At 45.4% G+C, this 22,719-nt stretch overlaps 1 protein-coding gene across 2 annotated transcripts; it reads right to left on the reverse strand.

Moving 5' to 3' along the window:
• Positions 1-5,039: 5,039 nt before the first annotated feature.
• Positions 5,040-19,193, reverse strand: alp3 (alkaline phosphatase 3). Of its 2 annotated transcripts, none has more exons than XM_036965693.2 (11): positions 19,033-19,193; positions 15,213-15,329; positions 14,915-15,030; positions 14,503-14,677; positions 12,623-12,795; positions 10,981-11,121; positions 10,491-10,560; positions 10,025-10,159; positions 9,168-9,359; positions 7,532-7,633; positions 5,040-5,567 (listed from the first exon to the last, which is right to left on the reverse strand). In XM_036965693.2, the coding sequence occupies exons 1-11, from the start codon at positions 19,100-19,102 to the stop codon at positions 5,254-5,256; spliced, it is 1,605 nt and encodes a 534-aa protein (XP_036821588.1). In that variant the 5' UTR covers positions 19,103-19,193; the 3' UTR covers positions 5,040-5,253. The 2 variants fall into 2 exon arrangements, with proteins under 2 accessions (XP_036821588.1, XP_036821587.1); XM_036965692.2 differs by having other exon boundaries at positions 7,517-7,633.
• Between the last annotated feature and the right edge of the window lie 3,526 nt (positions 19,194-22,719).

Raw genomic sequence — 22,719 nt, forward strand, 5'->3', positions numbered from 1 at the left:
TCTGGTCTGATGAAGCAAAGATTGAACTCTTTGGCCTGAAAGCCAAGTGTCACGTCTGGAGGAAACCTGGCACCATCCCTACGGTAAAGCATGGTGGTGGCAGCATTGTGCTGTGGGGATGTTTGTCAGCGTCAGGGACTGGGAGACAAGTCAGGATTGAGGGAAAGATGATCAGAGCAAACTACAGAGAGATCTTTGATGGCAACGTGCTCTAGACCACTCAGGACCTCAGACTGGTGCAAAGGTTCCCCTTCCAACAGGACAACGACCCTAAGCACACAGCCAAGACAACGCAGCAGTGGCTTTGGGACAAGTCTCTGAATGTCCTTGAGTGGCCCAGCCAGAGCCTGGACTTGTACCCAATTGAACATCTCTGGAGAGACATGAAGATAGCTATGCAGCAACGCTCCCCATCTAACCTGACAGACCTTGAGAGGATCTGCAGAGAAGAATACGAGAAACTCCCCAAATACAGGTGTGCCAAGCTTGTAGCGTCATACCCAAGAAGACTCAAGGCTGTAATTGCTGCCAAAGGTGCTTCAACAAAGTACTTAGTAAAGGGTCTGAAGGGTCAGTTTTTTTATATTTATATATATATATATATATATATATATATATATATATATATATATATATTTATTGATATATATATATAAACATTTGCAACCATTTCAAAAAACTGTTTTTGCTTTGTCATTAGTACTGCGTGTATATTGATGAGAGGGACAAATGATTTAATACATATTAGAATAAGGCTGTAACGTGCAGCTCTGACCAGGGATCTAATGGGGTGGAAAATACCAAGTAAAAGTACCCTAAATGCGTGGTGTTTCAATGGAAATTAGAAAATAAGGCATTGAGGCTCCATAACCTTTGAATCGGGACTATTTCAGGACCATGGACAGAGGTTAGCGTGAAGTAACAGGCCCACGCCATTTGTAAGGCCAGTGATTTAATCAGGCCTGGCCTGAGTAATGAGGAAACTCCATATGTGGTATTATATTCTATTGGACAGAAGTATTGATGTGAGACGTCATGCATGGCAGGAAGGGAGGACACAGTAATGGTCTTTCGCTCTGTCACTCTAATATAGGGCCTACTAATTTTATCTTCTTCCTCTCTCACGCACAGACACACACCATTTGCAGGGGCGTTTGGAAAGCTTTGCTGGAGGGGGTCTAATAGATGAATCAGGATGGCTACAACAACAGCAGCAGGTGCATGGCTGGCCTAATTAGGCATTGCGCTGTGATGGTCTACCTCTGCCCTTCTCGACCCTGCGAGCGATGAAACATTTGGGGTCATTTATACAAATCACTAACTCTAGCCAGGGGAAACGTGTCTCAGAGTCACTATGGGTGGCCAATGCGATGCTGCTGTAGTTCAAATGTGGACCGGTGGGATTGAGCTAAGAGCCGCCAAAATAGGTCTACATACTCAGATTCCATCTGTGGCTAGCTAAAGTGCATTCGGGAAGTATTCAGACCCCTTGACTTTTTTCACATTTTGTTACGTGACAGCCTTATTTTGAAAATGTAAAAATCCTCATCAATCTACACACGATACCCCATTATGACAAAGCGAAAACAGGTTTTTGGAAATTTTTGCAAATCTATTTAAAAACAACAACAGAAATACCTTATTATTTACATAAGTATTCAGACCCTTTGCTATGAGACTCAAATTGAGCTCAGGTGCATCCTGTTTCCATTTATCATCCTTGAGATGTTTCTACAACTTGATTGGAGTCCACCTGTGGTAAATTCAAACCATGAGGTCGAAGGAATTGTCCGTAGAGCACCGAGACAGGATTGTGTTGAGGCACAGATCTGAGGAAGGGTACAAAAGCATTTCTGCAGCATTGAAGGTCCCCAAGAACACAGTAGTCTCCATCATTCTTAAATGGAAGAAATTTGGAACCACCAAGACTCTTCCTAGAGCTGGCCGCCCGGCCAAAGTGAGCAATCAGGGGAGAAGGGCCTTGGTCAGAGAAGTGTCCAAGAACCTGATGGTCACTCTGACAGAGCTCCAGAGTTCTTCTGTGGAGAGGGGAGAATCTTCCAGAAAGACAACCATCTCTTCAGCACTCCACCAATCAGGCCTTTATGGTAGTGGCCAGATGGAAGCCACTCCTCAGTAAAAGGCACATGACAGCCTGCTTGGAGTTTGCCTAAAGGCACCTAAAGACTCTCAGACCATGAGAAACAAAACTATCTGGTCTGATGAAACCAAGATTGAACTCTTTGGCCTGAATGCCATGTGTCACGTCTGGAGGAAACCTGGCACCATTCCTACAGTGAAGCATGGTGTTGGCAGCATCATGCTGTGGGGATGTTTTTCAGTGGCAGGGACTGGGAGACAAGTCAGGATCGAGGCAAAGATGGAACGGAGCAAAGTACAGAGAGATCTTTGATGACAACCTGCTCCAGAGTGCTCTGGACCTCAGACTGGGACGAAGGTTCACCTTCCAACAGGACAACGACGCTAAGCACACAGCCAAGACAACGCAGGAGTGGCTTCGGGACAAGTCTCTGAATGTCCTTGAGTGGCCCAGCCAGATCCTGGACTTGTACCAATCGAACATCTCTGGAGAGACCTGAAAATAGCTATGCAGTGACGCTCCCCATCCAACCTCACAGAGCTTGAGAGGATCTGCATAGAAGAATGCGAGGAACTCCCCAAATACAGGTGTGCCAAGCTTGTAGCATCACACCCAAGAAGACTTGAGGCTGTAATCGCTGCAAAAGGTGCTTCAACAAAGTTCTTAGTAAAGGGTCTGAATACTTATGTAAATGTGATATTTCAGTTTCCAAACATTTAAAAAAAAGTTTTTTTGCTTTGTCATTATGTGGTATTGTGTGTAGATTGATTAGGCTAAAGAACATGTTTAATCAATTTTAGAATAAGGCTTTAATGTAATAAAATAGGCCAAAGTAGGCCTATTCATATGATGAGATCACGGCTGTTCAGACCTACGCAGCACGATAGACAGACATACTAAAAATAAAAGGTTGCTTGAGGAGTTTTTGAAACTGTGGGGGAACCCCTATAAGTTCTTCAAGAACCCTTTAAAACCACCATTAATGGTTCCACAAATAATGTTTTGGTGTTCATTTTTATTAGTAATAATCAGCAAAAATAACAACAATAACACAATCTTTTAGTTGTCCTTGTTGATTTTAGAGGCAAAGCAGCATTTAAAAAAACAGGTACCCTCCCAGCCCCAAGTCCAATACGTATGTCCTCTGGCGTGTTGATGGCCTTTGTCGGTTATCCATAGCCAGAATGATTTTGCAGTGCATGATTTTGCAGTGCATGATTTTGCAGTGCGTGATTTTGCAGTGCATGATTTTGCAGTGCATGATTTTGCAGTGCATGATTTTGCAGTGCATGATTTTGCAGTGCATGATTTTGCAGTGCAGGTCACTTTTGACAACGATTTTCATACCTCGTCCATAATGTAGATGCCTCTGGGATCTTCATTGACAGAGGCTGCTGTGACAGAGTCCTATAAGGTTTTAGATTAATTCAAATTATTTGTAGATGATACATGTGATCTGTATATCATTATGAGACAAACCAATACCAATGATATATACCTTTGTGTGCCTCCTGGTCAGTATACCTGCAGACACATGCAAATAAGTGAGCCAGCCATTCAGTAATCTGCACCCAATGCAGCTTTAACATATTCTTACCTCTTTGTTGATTCCTATCAATTGAATTGGCCATTTTCAGACTTTCTAAAAAGGGAGAAAGTGTGAAATAACACAGCTATTTGCATAAATATGAAAAGATCGATGGTATAATCATAAAAGGAGAAACCTTATCTTACATTTAGGAGATCTTTACATTTTTCAGTTAAGTGCCTGCACCTGCTGTCTTATCAAATTCAAACTGTTTAAGCTGGTCAGTTAGGTTCCTGCAAGAACCCCCAATAACTAAAGAGGTTCCTCGATTAACCCCACCTCCTATGGGGTTCTTGGAAGAATATTTTGTGGCAATATTTCAGTGCCAAGAACCCTAAGGTTCTTCAGGAAACTTTGAGGACGTTAGAAGGACCCTTGTTGAACCCCCTCATTTTTTAAATGTAGAAGCTCGTGTTTTTTTTACCGCTTCTACCGTTCATGATAAATATTGTCCTACCTGTCCAATACCATACACCCACCGTTGCGCAATCTGTCTCGATTTCGCAACATTTCAAATTTGCAGCAACCTGTATATCACACACAACATGCCGCAGAGCTGTTTCCCTTGTGTTCTAGCGGCACCAAAAGACGGTATTGTGTAACAACACCTGAGTCGAGAAAAGGCATGTTGCGCGGTGCAGCGGAATGATGCGGCTTGAAACCAGACGCACAAGATATATTTGCTTAGGCTATACTGCAAATCAATTAATAGCTCAAGGATCCAACTGACTATTGTAATATGCTCAAAGAACTGGCAAGGCTTGGCTGAGATAGCAGTTGGATCATTACAATAGGAAAGGATGGCGTATCGACTTCACAAAACACACAAGAAATCTACAGATTATTTCCATTGTGGTCCTCTTATTTGCTCGACAAGTAGCCTACGCGAATAGTGGATTATACAATTACACATAAATACAATGGCAATAGTTTTAAGGGTGTCTACAACTACAAGGAAATTACCTGATGCTTTTTTTAAAAAGAGACAATTGGGTGCAAGGAGGACCCGGTCACTCGTAATAGCCAAACTCTGCGACAGCTGTACACAATGATTACAATAATCTGACATTATGGGACGGAAATATGTGATCTTTAAATATTGTGCATTATTATTGGCCTGCTGTAGTAATGTCATCAAACACTTGCAGGCCTCGATCCTCAATTAGCGACGCAGATATTAGAATAGGAGATCAAACGGCTTTGGCCGCCAGGAGGGAACTAGTCATTCCCCAATCCTAATCCTTCTATGGTTTCCTCACACTGCTAAATAGGCCTACAGCACTTTTCTCTGACTAACCAATGTATTATTATTGACTCAGAGCTGAAATTAAGACAAAGTTGGCAGAACGGTCATCTTCTAGTCCATATACTTTTTTATTAGCGACAAATATATGATTTATTTAAATATAAACATATACAAATCAGGAGTATTGTCATAATTTACATAATTTGACAAAATCATTTTGGCACAGAGCACTTTTTTGTTGAAGAGGAGTAGCAAAACAAATGGACCTCTTTCATTCTCTCTTTCTGTCCCTCCCTCTTCTCCACCTCCACCAGTCTCTCAGTGCAGCACGGCAGCCAGTAGGGCAGTAACCAGAGAGATGGAGGATACCTGGGATGGTGCACTGTTCCTATCATCCTCAGTAGCACTGACGAGGATCCTCTTGGTATTGGTGTGTTGAGGTCTACTTTCACAGTGCCTGAGGTCCCGTCCCACACAGCCAGCATAGGCCATGGCATGGGCCAGGTAACTCTGCTCCTGGACCCCGTGGAAGAGGTGGGCCATGGGGCCGCGGGCCAGCACTGCCACATCTTCCCCACCATGGGTCTCAGTGTCCAGGGGCACCGCAGACAGCTGCACGTAGTCCTTCGACTCTGACCAAGGTGAATAAATATGTGAATATGGACTGGAGAGATAAACATTCTGCAGGAGTGATATTTATCAAGAAGGCCACAGGACAAGGAAGGAGTGTACAGAGAGGAAAGCTACAGGACAAGGGAGGAGAGAAAGAGAGGAAAGCTACAGGACAAGGGAGGAGAGAACAGAGAGGAAAGCTACAGGACAAGGAAGGAGTGTACAGAGAGGAAAGCCACAGGACAAGGAAGGAGTGTACAGAGAGGAAAGCTACAGGACAAGGGAGGAGAGAAAGAGAGGAAAGCTACAGGACAAGGGAGGAGAGAACAGAGAGGAAAGCTACAGGACAAGGGAGGAGAGTACAGAGAGGAAAGCTACAGGACAAGGGAGGAGAGAAAGAGAGGAAAGCTACAGGACAAGGGAGGAGAGAACAGAGAGGAAAGCTACAGGACAAGGGAGGAGAGAAAGAGAGGAAAGCTACAGGACAAGGGAGGAGAGAACAGAGAGGAAAGCTACAGGACAAGGAAGGAGTGTACAGAGAGGAAAGCCACAGGACAAGGAAGGAGTGTACAGAGAGGAAAGCTACAGGACAAGGGAGGAGAGAAAGAGAGGAAAGCTACAGGACAAGGGAGGAGAGAACAGAGAGGAAAGCTACAGGACAAGGGAGGAGAGAACAGAGAGGAAATCTACAGGTGAAGGGAGGAGAGAACAGAGAGGAAAGCTACAGGACAAGGAATGAGTGTACAGAGAGGAAAGCTACAGGACAAGGGAGGAGAGAAAGAGAGGAAAGCTACAGGACAAGGAAGGAGTGTACAGAGAGGAAAGCTACAGGACAAGGGCGGAGAGAAAGAGAGGAAAGCTACAGGTGAAGGGAGGAGAGAACAGAGAGGAAAGCTACAGGACAAGGAAGGAGTGTACAGAGAGGAAAGCTACAGGACAAGGGAGGAGAGAAAGAGAGGAAAGCTACAGGACAAGGAAGGAGTGTACAGAGAGGAAAGCTACAGGACAAGGGAGGAGAGAAAGAGAGGAAAGCTACAGGACAAGGGAGGAGAGAACAGAGAGGAAAGCTACAGGACAAGGGAGGAGAGAACAGAGAGGAAAGCTACAGGACAAGGGAGGAGAGAAAGAGAAGAAAGCCACAGGACAAGGAAGGAGTGTACAGAGAGGAAAGCTACAGGACAAGGGAGGAGAGAAAGAGAGGAAAGCTACAGGACAAGGGAGGAGAGAACAGAGAGGAAAGCTACAGGACAAGGGAGGAGAGAACAGAGAGGAAAGCTACAGGTGAAGGGAGGAGAGAACAGAGAGGAAAGCTACAGGACAAGGGAGGAGAGAAAGAGAGGAAAGCCACAGGACAAGGAAGGAGTGTACAGAGAGGAAAGCTACAGGACAAGGGAGGAGAGAAAGAGAGGAAAGCTACAGGACAAGGAAGGAGTGTACAGAGAGGAAAGCTACAGGACAAGGGAGGAGAGAAAGAGAGGAAAGCTACAGGACAAGGGAGGAGAGAACAGAGAGGAAAGCTACAGGACAAGGGAGGAGAGAACAGAGAGGAAAGCTACAGGTGAAGGGAGGAGAGAACAGAGAGGAAAGCTACAGGACAAGGGAGGAGAGAACAGAGAGGAGAGCTACAGGACAAGGGAGGAGAGAACAGAGAGGAAAGCTACAGGTGAAGGTAGGAGAGTACAGAGAGGAGAGCTACAGGACAAGGGAGGAGAGAACAGAGAGGAAAGCTACAGGTGAAGGTAGGAGAGTACAGAGAGGAAAGCTACAGGTGAAGGGAGGAGAGAACAGAGAGGAAAGCTACAGGACAAGGGAGGAGAGTACAGAGAGGAAAGCTACAGGACAAGGGAGGAGAGTACAGAGAGGAGAGCTACAGGACAAGGAGGAGAGTACAGAGAGGAGAGCTACAGGACAAGGAAGGAGTGTACAGAGAGGAAAGCTACAGGTGAAGACCAGAGTTTTGGTTTCTTACGTGTATCCACTTTACCGATGTCAGGGCGCTTGTTGTCTACGACTTTGTATCCAGGGCCGTTTCCGTACATCAGGGTTGTGTAAGGCAGCATATCCTTCCCATACAGAGGAGATTTCCCTGTGAGAGAGGCACACAGTGGGATGAATCACAATGTAAAGGTCTTACACACATAGTAAGAGAGTAGGTGTGTGTCCCAAAAGAGCTAGGGGTCAAGCAAGTTGTCTCCAGACAGATGAGATATTAGACTTTCCAGACCCTACTGATGAACTGCTCAGTGTTTCACTACTGCATCAATCACCGAGAGAGAGAGAGAGAGAGAGAGAGAGAGAGAGAGAGAGAGAGAGAGAGAGAGAGAGAGAGAGAGAGAGAGAGAAAGAGAGAGAGAGAGAGAGAGAGGGAAGGCAGAAGGAGGGTGGTGGGGAATGGAGAGGAAGGGAGGCCTGAACGCTGAAGAGCTTCTTGGAAGGAGCAATAGAGGGAGGGAGAGGCAGAACGGGGTGGGAGGGAGAAAGAGGCAGAGAAGGGAGGGAGGGAGAAAGAGGCAGAGAAGGGAGGGAGGGAGAGAGAGGCAGAGAAGGGAGGGAGGGAGAGAGAGGCAGAGAAGGGAGGGAGGGAGAGAGAGGCAGAGAAGGGAGGGAGGGAGAAAGAGGCAGAGAGGGGAGGGAGAGAGAGGCAGAGAGGGGGGGGAGAGAGAGGCAGAAAGGGGAGGGAAAGAGGCAGAGAGGGGAGAGAGGCAGAGAGGGGAGGGAGAGAGGTTAGAGAGAGGAGGGAGAGAGAGGCAGAGAGAGGAGGGAGAGAGAGGCAGAGAGGTAGAGAGGGGAAGGAGAGAGAGGCAGAGAAGGGAGGGAGGGAGAGAGAGGCAGAGAAGGGAGGGAGGGAGAGAGAGGCAGAGAAGGGAGGGAGAGAGAGGCAGAAAGGGGAGGGAAAGAGGCAGAGAGGGGAGAGAGAGGTAGAGAGAGGAGGGAGAGAGAGGCAGAGAGGGGAGAGAGGCAGAAAGGGGAGGGAAAGAGGCAGAGAGGGGAGAGAGAGGTAGAGAGAGGAGGGAGAGAGAGGCAGAGAGGGGAGGGGGAGAGAGGTAGAGAGGGGAAGGAGAGAGAGGCAGAGAGGGGAGGGGGATAGAGGCAGAGAGGGGAGGTTAGGGAGTGATCTAAGCTGTTTGTTTTCCTCTGTAATTGCAGGGGAGAGGAAATGTCAAAGTGCCAGTGGCGTCTCCCAGACGACGGCTGAGGCCGCCTAGTGGAGCACACCACCACCTCTGATGTCATCACAGCTGTGAGGAGTGACACCTTGGGGAAGGGGGAGGCAGAGCAGGAAGGTGGGGGGAGAGGTGGCAGAATGAGGATGTCCTGTCCACAGAGGAGGGATGTGTGTGTAAAAGGGGAGAGATTCTTACTGCTTCACTACATAAGAGCATTACTAAACCAATTCAACATGACTATTGGTAGTTTCATCAATTTAGCATGACCTGACCCAAACTTCTAATCATGGAACCACCAAAAAAAGTTGCCCAAACATTCCTTTAACTATAAAAACACTGTCGTGAAAAAGCCCCATAATCAGAATGATTACTAAAATAACCAACTCTAACTGTATGGGGAAAACAGAAACCATAATCCATGTAGAAAGTTGTTTCTGTGAGGTCGTTGCTTACCCAGAATGCTTTGCCCTCTAAAGGGGTATCCATTGAAGGTGAAGGCGTGGGAGTGGTCAGCTGTCACCAGGGTGAGAGTCTCCTCCTCATTGGTCAGCTCCAGGCCCTTGGCGACAGCATTGTCAAAGGCAACCGTCTCGTGCAACGCCATGGAGGCTCTGCTGGCATGGTGGCCCTGGTCGATACGTCCACCTGACACACACAGAGAGAAAGAGAAGGATGAAGTTACCCATAAACACTGATCTAAGCTCAGTATTTTGGTGTCATCTCTAATGATTTAAGGTTAAGATTGGGGGAAGGTAAGCTGAACCTAGGTCTGTGTGTAAGGGACAAGGAACCACTGGCTCCTGAGGGCCTGGGCCCAAGAGCCACCGCTGTGGAACAGTAATGTGTCGTATAAGGCCCCGCACCTCTCTGAGGGGTTGGGTTAAATGCAAAAGACACATTTCAGTTGAAGGCATTCACTTGTACAACTGACTAGGTATCCCCCTTTCCAACATAATGTTGCCTCTCCTCACACTGCAGCAAACACATGCAGGTACTACATGCAGATCCTACTACAGTCTGCAGATATATGTAGAGCACTGCAGTCCCTAACCGTCTTGCTGAGAGGCACGCATTAGAACAGCAACTAACTAACCTCTGTATTGACTCAAGATCCAGAAATACGGCAACACACACACTTTGAAACCAATGCATGTTGGTGTTCAGTAATATAAGCAAGTGGTGTGATTATTCAATCAATAGATTGATTGTATTTTAACAAACAACCGTGCACCTATGTTAAGGAGGAACTTGTTGGAATTGGTTTGATGGATGGATTCATTGACTGACAGCTTGGTTAACCCTTTGCTCACCTTCTACCAGGAGGAAGAATCCCTTGGGGTTTTTGCTGAGGATGCGGATGGCCTTTTCTGTGGTCTCAGCGATGGAAGGGTCCATGGTGGGGTCTCTCTCCACATCAAAGCGCAGGTCTCCAGGCTCAAACAGGGCTGCAGGGAACAGGGTTGATCAGGTAAGAAAAGAAAGTTGTAGAGCAGGTAGAGTGTACTCAATGCGCTTCAGCCCGTGTAAATGTATGATAAAATGGGTCAGTTTTAGCTTAGTCAATATTCACAATACATATATGTAGGCTAAGGGATGTAGGAACAGGTAAGGCAGGATGAGGAACTCTATCTCAAAGTGTAAGAAAGTGAAAAAACCAAGGACACCCCCGTGTCTATTGATATACAGTAAGAATCAGCAGTAATGTTGGCCGTGACCTTCAAATACTCAGCTTTCCAGAATATACAGAAAAATTGACAGAATACTACAATCCTTTACCCATAAGGTAGTCAGTGGTGTCAGGGTCCACAGCGTCAAAGTCAGTCCTGTTCCACACGTAACGAGCCACCTGTCAGACAGACAGACGGACGGACGGATGGACGGAGAGAGAGAGACAGACAGACAGACAGACAGAGAAAGAGAGAGAGAGAGAGAGAGAGAGAGAGAGAAAGAGAGAGAGAGAGAAAGAAAGAAAGAAAGAAAGAAAGAGAAAGAGAAAGAGAGAGAGACAGACAGACAAAGAGAGAGAAAGAGAGGAAGAGAAAGAGAGAGAGAGAAAGAGAAAGCGAAAGCGAAAGAGAGAGAGAGAGAGAGAGAGAGAGAGAGAGAGAGAGAGAGAGAGAGAGCGAGAGAGAGAAAGAGAGAGAGAGAGAGAGAGAGAGAGAGAGATATGGGCAGTCTGAATACACGTCTTTGGGCCATTTTGTGGCTGAATGTAACCAATGTTGTGTGTCAATTTGTTGTTCCATAGTTTTTTTTCTCTCTTTACCTTTCCGACTTTCATCTTCTGCCAGTCAGAGATGAGGTGGCGTCCGTCCTGTCTCTTGCCACTGGAGGCCAGGTCTCGGGGGTACTCTGGGTCCCAGGTGCCCTTAGGGGTCATGTACTTCCTCCCCCCGCCGATGATCACCTGGAGACGGACACATCATTCATGTTCATGGTCAGGGTTTGTATTGAATAACAATAACAACTGAGGCAATCAGCTTGCCCCCAACCAGATTCACCACAGATTTGACCTTCAGACTTGACCTCTCAGGCTCACCTTCATCAATGACTACTGAATAACACTACCTCTCTGGGTCAATAGAGGTGCAGAGAGGTCATGAATAACAATACATCTCTGGGTCAATAGAGGAGTTGAGAGGTCATGAATATCACTAACTCTCTGGGTCAATAGAGGAGTTGAGAGGTCATGAATAACACTACCTCTCTGGGTCAATAGAGGAGTTGAGAGGTCATGAATAACAATACATCTCTGGGTCAATAGAGGTGCTGAGAGATCATGAATAACACTACCTCTCTGGGTCAATAGAGGTGCAGAGAGGTCATGAATATCACTAACTCTCTGGGTCAATAGAGGTGCAGAGAGGTCATGAATATCACTAACTCTCTGGGTCAATAGAGGTGCAGAGAGGTCATGAATATCACTAACTCTCTGGGTCAATAGAGGAGTTGAGAGATCATGAATAACACTACCTCTCTGGGTCAATAGAGGTGCAGAGAGGTCATGAATATCACTAACTCTCTGGGTCAATAGAGGTGCAGAGAGGTCATGAATATCACTAACTCTCTGGGTCAATAGAGGAGTTGAGAGGTCATGAATATCACTAACTCTCTGGGTCAATAGAGGAGTTTAGAGGTCATGAATAACACTACATCTCTGGGTCAATAGAGGAGTTGAGAGGTCATGAATAACACTACCTCTCTGGGTCAATAGAGGTGCAGAGAGGTCATGAATATCACTAACTCTCTGGGTCAATAGAGGAGTTGAGAGGTCATGAATATCACTAACTCTCTGGGTCAATAGAGGAGTTGAGAGGTCATGAATATCACTAACTCTCTGGGTCAATAGAGGTGCAGAGAGGTCATGAATATCACTAACTCTCTGGGTCAATAGAGGAGTTGAGAGGTCATGAATATCACTAACTCTCTGGGTCAATAGAGGAGTTTAGAGGTCATGAATAACACTAACTCTCTGGGTCAATAGAGGAGTTGAGAGGTCATGAATATCACTAACTCTCTGGGTCAATAGAGGAGTTGAGAGGTCATGAATATCACTAACTCTCTGGGTCAATAGAGGAGTTGAGAGGTCATGAATAACACTACATCTCTGGGTCAATAGAGGAGTTGAGAGGTCATGAATATCACTAACTCTCTGGGTCAATAGAGGAGTTGAGAGGTCATGAATAACAATACATCTCTGGGTCAATAGAGGTGCAGAGAGGTCATGAATATCACTAACTCTCTGGGTCAATAGAGGTGCAGAGAGGTCATGAATATCACTAACTCTCTGGGTCAATAGAGGTGCAGAGAGGTCATGAATATCACTAACTCTCTGGGTCAATAGAGGAGTTGAGAGGTCATGAATAACACTAACTCTCTGGGTCAATAGAGGGGTTTTGGCTGCTCACATCAATGTCAGTGTTTTTTAGGAGCTGAGAGGCAATGTCTGTGCATCCTTCTTTCTTGGCAGAGGCGGGCATGTCTGCATCGCTGTACCACTTCCTGCTGGCACTGTGGGCATAGGTTGTGGCAGGAGTTGCATGCTGGACCCGCGTTGTTGTGACGATGCCAACCGATTTACCTAGGAGGGAATGAAGGAGGAAGAGTGAGAGGTGAGGAAAGAAGGAGGGAGAGGAGGAAGTCAGAAAGGAGAGAGGGAGGGAGAGGAGGAAGTCAGAAAGGAAGGAGGGAGGGAGAGGAGGAAGTCAGAAAGGAAGGAGGGAGGGAGAGGAGGAAGTCAGAAAGGAAGGAGGGAGGGAGAGGAGGAAGTCAGAAAGGAAGGAGGGAGAGGAGGAAGTCAGAAAGGAAGGAGGGAGGGAGAGGAGGAAGTCAGAAAGGAAGAAGGGAGGGAGAGGAGGAAGTCAGAAAGGAAGGAGGGAGGGAGAGGAGGAAGTCAGAAAGGAAGGAGGGAGAGGAGGAGGTCAGAAAGGAAGGAGGGAGGGAGAGGAGGAAGTCAGAAAGGAGGGAGGGAGAGGAGGAGGTCAGAAAGTAAGGAGGGAGGGAGAGGGTCAGAGGAAAGTTTTCCGTCAAACCTTGTCCACTCTCAAAATAATCACCCTTGGTTTTGAATACTTACTGTATTTTTTATGTGTGATATAGCCATGTGGCTGTGTTTTTGTGTCAGATATCACATTATTCGGCATTGAAATTAGAATACTTACAGTTATTATGCTCATAGCAAGTAATTCATCAGTTTTACTGCTGCTGAAAGCGCTTTCTATGTTGTTCTCTCTATCAAACACATGGTTGCTTTTAATCTCTCTCTCTGAAGGGATATCAGCCTCCTGTGTAGGGGTCAGGGCTGTCTCTGAAGGGATATCAGCCTCCTGTGTAGGGGTCAGGCCTGTCTCTGTAGGGATATCAGCCTCCTGTGTAGGGGTCAGGGCTGTCTCTGAAGGGATATCAGCCTCCTGTGTAGGGGTCAGGCCTGTCTCTGTAGGGATATCAGCCTCCTGTGTAAGGGTCACGTCTGTCTCTGAAGGGATATCAGCCTCCTGTGTAAGGGTCAGGGCTGTCTCTGAAGGGATATCAGCCTCCTGTGTAGGGGTCAGGCCTGTCTCTGTAGGGATATCAGCCTCCTGTGTAAGGGTCAGGTCTGTCTCTGTAGGGATATCAGCCTCCTGTGTAAGGGTCACGTCTGTCTCTGAAGGGATATCAGCCTCCTGTGTAAGGGTCACGTCTGTCTCTGAAGGGATATCAGCCTCCTGTGTAAGGGTCAGGGCTGTGGAGCTGGGAGTTATGAAATATTTATGGTTGGTGATAAGGAAACATGATAACAGTCAAGGTAACATTCTCCTGCCTCCATCAGCAGCTCAGTACTACACCAGGCCACAACACCTGATCACCAAAGAAGCCAGAGGGCCCAGACTCCAGCCAACAGCTACAGGTGGTCCTTATAGACTCAACTGAACATCTAGCCAACTGTTATCTCTCTTGTGTTTATTAATGTTTTGTATCGGTATCTAACACCCACCCGATTATATAACGTGTCCAGGAAAAACTCTGGACCCTAGTTATCGTCTGTAAGGTTTTCCTGGTAAGTCAACTGGATCAGGAAAAACTCTGGACCCTAGTTATCGTCTGTAAGGTTTTCCTGGTAAGTCAACTGGATCAGGAAAAACTCTGGACCCTAGTTATCGTCTGTAAGGTTTTCCTGGTAAGTCAACTGGATCAGGAAAAACTCTGGACCCTAGTTATCGTCTGTAAGGTTTTCCTGGTAAGTCAACTGGATCAGGACAAAGTCGGGGCCCTAGTGATGTGGGAAGTTGGACAGAGATATGGTTCCTACCAGCATCTTTGGCCCACTTGAGAATAGAGGAGACCTCGTTGCCCTTCTGGGTCTTGCAGATTCCGTTGCGAGCGGCAGCGCTCACACCGACCGTGTTCAGGTTGGTCTTAACACCACACAGGTAGGCTGTGGCTGTGGATGAACTGTCAGGGATCTGGAAGTCAACACTGTATGTCTGCACACAGACAGACAGTACATGCAAACATTAAGGGATAGAAAGGAATACACATGAATAATATGTACGCATGAGCTTGCACCTCATACATACATCATTATACACAACAGACACAATATCTTCCTCTGAAAGAGGTACTCATGGTTGCAGCTGCACATCAAACAAAGTGTGATCTCTGTGGGTATCTCTATGCATGTTAATGTATGTATTTGAAGATTTGTTTGTTTGTTTGTGTACCTTGAGGAGGCCCGCATGGGGGAAAGTATCCATGGTCATCACTGTCTCCTCTCCAGACTGGTTGTGCATCTGGCCCTTGAGGATTCGAGCTGCTGTGATGGTGGTAATGCCCATACCTTGGGGGGAATGGCACAGAGAAATAGGGCATACTGGGGTTGTACTGGACTGTAACTGGTGAATTAGAATAGGCTGGAAAAGGTGGTTACGAATGAGTGTCACTCATTGTATTTGTTATGTAAGATTTGGATACGTTTAATACACCACTGATGTGAGGTTTGGACAGTGATTGGTCACTCACCGTCACCCAGGAAGAGCATGATGTTTTTGGCCACATTGGTGTTCAACTTCCTGTTCAGCGCCGCTTGCAAAGCCTTGGCACCCTGGGCTCTCCAGAACTCTGGGTTCTCCTCCTCAACTGGACCAGACACAGAGACTTTTCAAAAACATACCTATCTAAAACACACTAATAAAAACATGCTTAACTAAAACACACTTATCTGAACTCCTCTAGCTCTCAAAACTTACACAGAGCAAACAGTTCAGGAATATAAAAATGTTTTAACTTCTGTAATATTTGATATAATCTACTTTGAGAGAGTGTATGTGTGTGAGAGAGAGATCAGAGGGGGTAGATATGAACACCCTATGGACTGTGAGAGAGAGATCAGAGGGGGTAGATATGAACACCCTATGGACTGTGAGAGAGAGATCAGAGGGGGTAGAGATGAACACCCTATGGACTGTGAGAGAGAGATCAGAGGGGGTAGATATGAACACCCTATGGACTGTGAGAGAGAGAGATCAGAGGGGGTAGAGATGAACACCCTATGAAATGTGAGAGAGAGAGAGATCAGAGGGGGTAGATATGAACACCCTATGGACAGTGAGAGAGAGAGATCAGAGGGGGTAGAGATGAACACCCTATGAAATGTGAGAGAGAGAGAGATCAGAGGGGGTAGATATGAACACCCTATGGACAGTGAAAGAGAGATCAGAGGGGGTAGAGATGAACACCCTATGAAATGTGAGAGAGAGAGAGATCAGAGGGGGTAGAGATGAACACCCTATGAAATGTGAGAGAGAGAGAGATCAGAGGGGGTAGATATGAACACCCTATGGAGAGTGAGAGAGAGATAAGAGGGGGTAGAGATGAACACCCTATGAAATATGAGAGAGAGAGAGATCAGAGGGGGTAGAGATGAACACCCTATGAAATGTGAGAGAGAGAGAGATCAGAGGGGGTAGATATGAACACCCTATGGACTGTGAGAGAGAGAGATCAGAGGGGGTAGAGATGAACACCCTATGAAATGTGAGAGAGAGAGAGATCAGAGGGGGTAGATATGAACACCCTATGGACTGTGAGAGAGAGAGATCAGATGGGGTAGAGATGAACACCCTATGAAATGTGAGAGAGAGAGAGATCAGAGGGGGTAGATATGAACACCCTATGGACTGTGAGAGAGAGAGATCAGAAGGGGTAGAGATGAACACCCTATGAAATGTGAGAGAGAGAGATCAGAGGGGGTAGATATGAACACCCTATGGACTGTGAGAGAGAGATCAGAGGGGGTAGAGATGAACACCCTATGGACTGTGAGATAGAGATCAGAGGAGGTAGAGATGAACATCCTATGGAATGTGAGAAAGAGAGAGATCAGAGGGGGTAGAGATGAACACCCTATGAAATGTGAGAGAGAGAGAGATCAGAGGGGGTAGATATGAACACCCTATGTACTGTGAGAGAGAGATCAGAGGGGGTAGAGATGAACACCCTATGGACTGTGAGAGAGAGATCAGAGGAGGTAGAGATGAACACCCTATGGAATGTGAGAAAGAGAGAGATCAGAGGGGGTAGAGATGAACACCCTATGAAATGTGAGAGAGAGAGAGATCAGAGGGGGTAGAGATGAACACCCTATGGACTGTGAGAGAGAGATCAGAGGGGGTAGAGATGAACACCCTATGGACTGTGAGAGAGAGATCAGAGGGGGTAGAGATGAACACCCTATGAAATGTGAGAGAGAGAGAGATCAGAGGGGGTAGAGATGAACACCCTATGGACTGTGAGAGAGAGATCAGAGGGGGTAGAGATGAACACCCTATGAAATGTGAGAGAGAGAGAGATCAGAGGGGGTAGAGATGAACACCCTATGGACTGTGAGAGAGAGAGATCAGAGGGGGTAGATATGAACACCCTATGGACTGATCTTTGATCAGGCTCCAAGAGACGTACTGACGACTACATACTTCACTTGCCTGGTCTTTATTCTCTCATCAGCTAAACATGCTGTAGACAGGAGGCTACAGTAACATATTATATATAGGAGGCTACAGTAACATACTGTAGATAGGAGGCAACAGTAACATACTGTAGATATGAGGCTATAGTAACATACTGTAGACAGGAGGCTACAGTAACATAATGTAGATAAAAGGCTACAGGAACATACTGTATATTGAATGCTACAGTAACATACTGTAGATAGGAGGCTACCGTACCATACTGTAGACAGGAGGCTAAAGCAACATTAACATATTGTATATATGAGTCTACAGTACCATACTGTAGATAGGAGGCAACAGTAACATACTGTAGACAGGAGGGTACCATAACATACTGTAGACAGGAGGCTAGAGCAACAGTAACATATTATATATAGGAGGCAACAGTAACATACTGTAGCTAGGAGGCTACAGTAACATACTGTAGCTAGGAGGCTACAGTAACATAATGTAGATAGGAGGCTACTGTAATATACTGTAGATAGGAGGCTACAGTAACATACTGTTGATAGGAGGCTACAGTAACATACTGTAGACAGGAGGCTAAAGCAACAGTAACATATTGTATATATGAGGCTACAGTACCATACTGTAGATAGGAGGCAACAGTAAAATACTGTAGACAGGAGGCTAGAGCAACATATTGTAGACAGCAGGCTACAGTAACATATTGTATATAGGAGGCAACAGGAACATACTGTAGATAGGAGGCTACAGTAACATACTGTAGCTAGTAGGCTACAGTAACATACTGTATATTGAATGCTACAGTAACATACTGTAGATAGGAGGCTACCGTACCATACTGTAGATGGGAGGCTACTGTAACGTACTGTCGATAGGAGGCTACTGTAACATACTGTAGATATGAGGCAACAGTAACATACTGTAGATAGGAGGCTACAGTAACATACTGTAGACAGGAGGCTACAGTAGCATACTGTAGATAGGAGGGTACCGTAACATACTGTAGACAGGAGGGTACCGTAACATACTGTAGATAGGAGGCAACAGTAACATACTGTAGCTAGGAGGCTACAGTAACATACTCTAGATAGAAGGCTACAGTAACATACTGTAGATAGGAGGCTACAGTAAGATACTGTAGATAGAAGGCTACTGTAGTATACTGTAGATAGGAGAGTACCGTAACATACTGTAGATAGGAGGCTACAGTAACATACTCTAGATAGAAGGCTACAGTAACATACTGTAGATAGAAGGCTACAGTAATATACTGTATATAGGAGGCTACAGTAACATACTGTAGATAGAAGGATCCAGTAGTATATTGTAGATAGGAGAGTACCGTAACATACTGTAGATAGGAGGCTATTGTAACATACTGTAGATAGATTGCCACAGCAATATACTATCGATAGGAGGTTACAGACAGTGCTTCAATTACATATTGTCATGGGTTTCAATTAGGACTGCAGATAGTAGTTTCTTCGTACTTTAATATTTTGTCAGATTCAGAAGAACTTGTGTAGCGAGGTGAGAGAGAAGAGAGACAGGGAATTAAGAGTTTAGAAGTTTACAACAAGTGAGAGGAGATCCAGCAGAGAGAAGAGTAGTCGAAGAGTAAGATCAGGTGAGAGAGAGAGTATGATGATGGAGTGAGAGGAGATTAGTTTGTGAAAGGAGAGAGTAAGAAGGTTTGAGGGGAAAGGACCGTAGAAACCAATGAAAAGAGTGAATATAATTACAAACACAACTCAGAAGAAAGTCATAGTGATTGTCTAGAAGTAAGTCAATGAGAAGGGCAGGAGATGAGCTAAGTCAGGTCAGGTGACCATCCAGAGTAAATGTGTGTCTGGCAGATCTTTTACCTTTGGCGGTGGTTGAACCCAAAACCCCCAGCAGACACAGGGCCACGATAGACCATTTCTGAGTTTCCATGATGATGTCTAAAGAGGACAGTTGTTCTCTCTGATCTTCCCTCAGCGCAACAGAATAATATATTCCAGCCCTCCCCGGGCATAAATCATTTGTAATGGCAGGTCATAAAACTGACTGATAGTGACCATAGGCCAACAACCAACACCAATATGGTGACTGACAACCAACACCAACACCAATGTGGTGACTGACAACCAACACCAACACCAATGTGGTAACTGATAACTATACCAACACCAATATGGTGACTGACAACTATACCAACACCAATGTGGTGACTGACAACCAACACCAACACCAATGTGGTGACTGACAACCATACCAACACCAGTGTGGTGACTGACAACCAACACCAATGTGGTGACTGACAACTATACCAACACCAATATGGTGACTGACAACTATACCAACACCAATGTGGTGACTGACAACCAACACCAACACCAATGTGGTGACTGACAACCAACACCAATGTGGTGACTGACAACCAACACCAATGTGGTGACTGACAACCAACACCAACACCAATGTGGTGACTGACAACTATACCAACACCAATATGGTGACTGACAACTATACCAACACCAATGTGGTGACTGACAACCAACACCAACACCAATGTGGTGACTGACAACCAACACCAATGTGGTGACTGACAACCAACACCAATGTGGTGACTGACAACCATACCAACACCAGTGTGGTGACTGACAACCAACACCAATGTGGTGACTGACAACCAATACCAACACCAATGTGGTGACTGACAACTATACCAACACCAATGTGGTGACTGACAACCAACACCAACACCAATGTGGTGACTGACAACCATACCAACACCAGTGTGGTGACTGACACCATACCAACACCAATATGGTGACTGACAACCAACATCAGAGGTGACTGACAAACCAACACCGATGTGCTCTCACAAGCAGACACATGAAGTGCAAGTAATTAAGAAAGCAATGAGACACACACGCCACGTTTTTCTCTGTGATTTCATGGCCTTTCCACTAGAAAGACTGGACTCAAGTACCTTAGACTCTCTACAGCTGTTTGAATACTTGATGTCCCACAGATTAAAACACCTACTCAGACATTATCAGAGCCAACAGCTCTGAATCATTGCTTTTGTTTATGACTTTATTGATTAACAGACTAGCAGTTGATTAAAGGCACAGGGAGTGTGTGGGGACTGAGCTTTCAATAAACACACTGTAAACACTGACCTCGGATCTGCTAATACAATCGGGAACACACACACACACACACACACACACTAAATGAGTAGATCATTAATAACACAGTAGACAGGGCGATAAAGGATGATTTACATTATAGAGTCCAATGGGACTGGATGGATGAAGGGCTCGTCTGGGGGACAACTGCCAAACACACACACCAGTTAATCACGTATGCATATAAATACAGCAACTTCTTTATGAACAGATTTTTACATATACTCCCACACATTCTCACTACACAGACGTTCAACATAACACGTCTTCACACTCAAATCACACACACACATTCATGAACCTACACGCAGAGAAAAGCAGCCCCAAACACTGTAGTGTGAGTAGTGATAACAGCGGTGGTGAGGGTGAAGGCAGGGTGTGTTGGCTCTGTGTTATTGCGGGGGGATTTACAGAAAGTGGCATGTGGGTCCAGGCAGGAGGCATGTGCCATCACGTGGGCAATGTAAGTTAGATATTATCTTTAGTGCCTGTGAAGAGGCGTGCCCATGGGCCATTGGCATACACTGCCACTGATTGACTGATTACATCGTTGGTTGACTGACTGATTGAGTGAATTAATCATTGGTTGATTGATTGACTGATTGAGTGAGGCTTTCGGAGCCATCATCGACTCAGTGGGTTTTGTCCAACATGTCTCTGGACCCACTCACTGTCACAGTCATACGCTGGACCTAGTTTTGTCCCATGGAATAAATGTTGTGGATCTTAATGTTTTTCCTCATAATCCTGGACTATCGGACCACCATTTTATTACGTTTGCATTTGCAACAAATAATCTTCTCAGACCCCAACCAAGGAACATCAAAACTCGTGCTATAAATTCACAGACAACACAAAGATTCCTTGATGTCCTTCCAGATTCCCTCTGTCTACCCAAGGACGCCAGAGGACAAAAATAATTTAACCACCTAACTGAGGAACTCAATTTAACCTTGCGCAATACCCTAGATGCAGTTGCACCCCTAAAAATGTAAAACATTTCTCATAAGAAACTAGCTCCCTGGTACACAGAAAATACCCGAGCTCTGAAGCAAGCTTCCAGAAAATTGGAACGGAAATGGCGCCACACCAAACTGGAAGTCTTCCGACTAGCTTGGAAAGACAGTACTGTGCAGTACCGAAGAGCCCTTACTGCTGCTCGATCATCCTATTTTTCTAACTTAATTGAGGAAAATAAGAACAATCTGAAATTCCTTTCTGATACTGTCGCAAAGCTAACTAAAAAACAGCATTCCCCAAGAGAGGATGACTTTCACTTTAGCAGTGATAAATTCATGAACTTCTTTGAGGAAAATATTATGATTATTAGAAAGCAAATTACGGACTCCTCTTTAAATCTGCGTATTCCTTCAATGCTCAGTTGTCCTGAGTCTGCACAACTCTGCCAGGACCTAGGATCAAGAGAGACGCTCAAGTGTTTTAGTACTATATCTCTTGACACAATGATGAAAATAATCATGGCCTCTAAACCTTCAAGCTGCATACTGGACCCTATTCCAACTAAACTACTGAAAGAGCTGCTTCCTGTGCTTGGCCCTACTATGTTGAACATAATCAACGGCTCTCTATCCACCGGATGTGTACCAAACTCACTAAAAGTGGCAGTAATAAAATATAAAAAACTATCGGCCTATATCGAATCTTCCATTCCTCTCAAAAATTTTAGAAAAGGCTGTTGTGCAGCAACTCACTACCTTCCTGAAGACAAACAATGTATACGAAATGCTTCAGTCTGGTTTTAGACCCCATCATAGCACTGAGACGGCACTTGTGAAGGTGGTAAATTACATTTTAATGGCATCGGACCGAGGCTCTGCATCTGTCCTCGTGCTCCTAGACCTTAGTGCTGCTTTTGATACCATCGATCAGCACATTCTTTTGGAGAGATTGGAAACCCAAATTGGTCTACACGGACAAGTTCTGGCCTGGTTTAGATCTTATCTGTCGGAAAGATATCAGTTTGTCTCTGTGAATGGTTTGTCCTCTGACAAATCAACTGTAAATGTCAGTGTTCCTCAAGGTTCCATTTTAGGACCACTATTGTTTTCACTATATATTTTACCTCTTGGGGATGTTATTCGAAAACATAATGTTAACTTTCACTGCTATGCGGATGACACACAGCTGTTACATTTCAATGAAACATGGTGAAGCCCCAAAATTGCCCTTGCTAGAAGCATGTGTTTCAGACATAAGGAAGTGGATGGCTGCAAACGTTCTACTTTTAAACTCGGACAAAACAGAGATGCTTGTTCTAGGTCCCAAGAAACAAAGAGATCTTCTGTTGAATCTGACAATTAATCTTAATGGTTGTACAGTCGTCTCAAATAAAACTGTGAAGGACCTCGGCGT

Source organism: Oncorhynchus mykiss, chromosome 27 (genome assembly GCF_057628025.1).
Source record: "Oncorhynchus mykiss isolate SJ-2025 chromosome 27, ASM5762802v1, whole genome shotgun sequence".
NCBI classification, from domain to species: Eukaryota; Metazoa; Chordata; class Actinopteri; order Salmoniformes; family Salmonidae; genus Oncorhynchus; species Oncorhynchus mykiss.

Bases quoted from the DNA above. Each gene is read 5' to 3' on its own strand.
- alp3 (XM_036965692.2), bottom strand. From the start codon at position 19,102: ATGGAAACTCAGAAATGGTCTATCGTGGCCCTGTGTCTGCTGGGGGTT. The intron at 12,796-14,502 runs GTAGGAACCATA...ATTCCCTCCTAG, and splicing joins CAAGTGGGCCAAAGATGCTG to GTAAATCGGTTGGCATCGTC. The intron at 10,561-10,980 runs GTAAAGAGAGAA...TCTGTCTGACAG, and splicing joins AGAAGATGAAAGTCGGAAAG to GTGGCTCGTTACGTGTGGAA.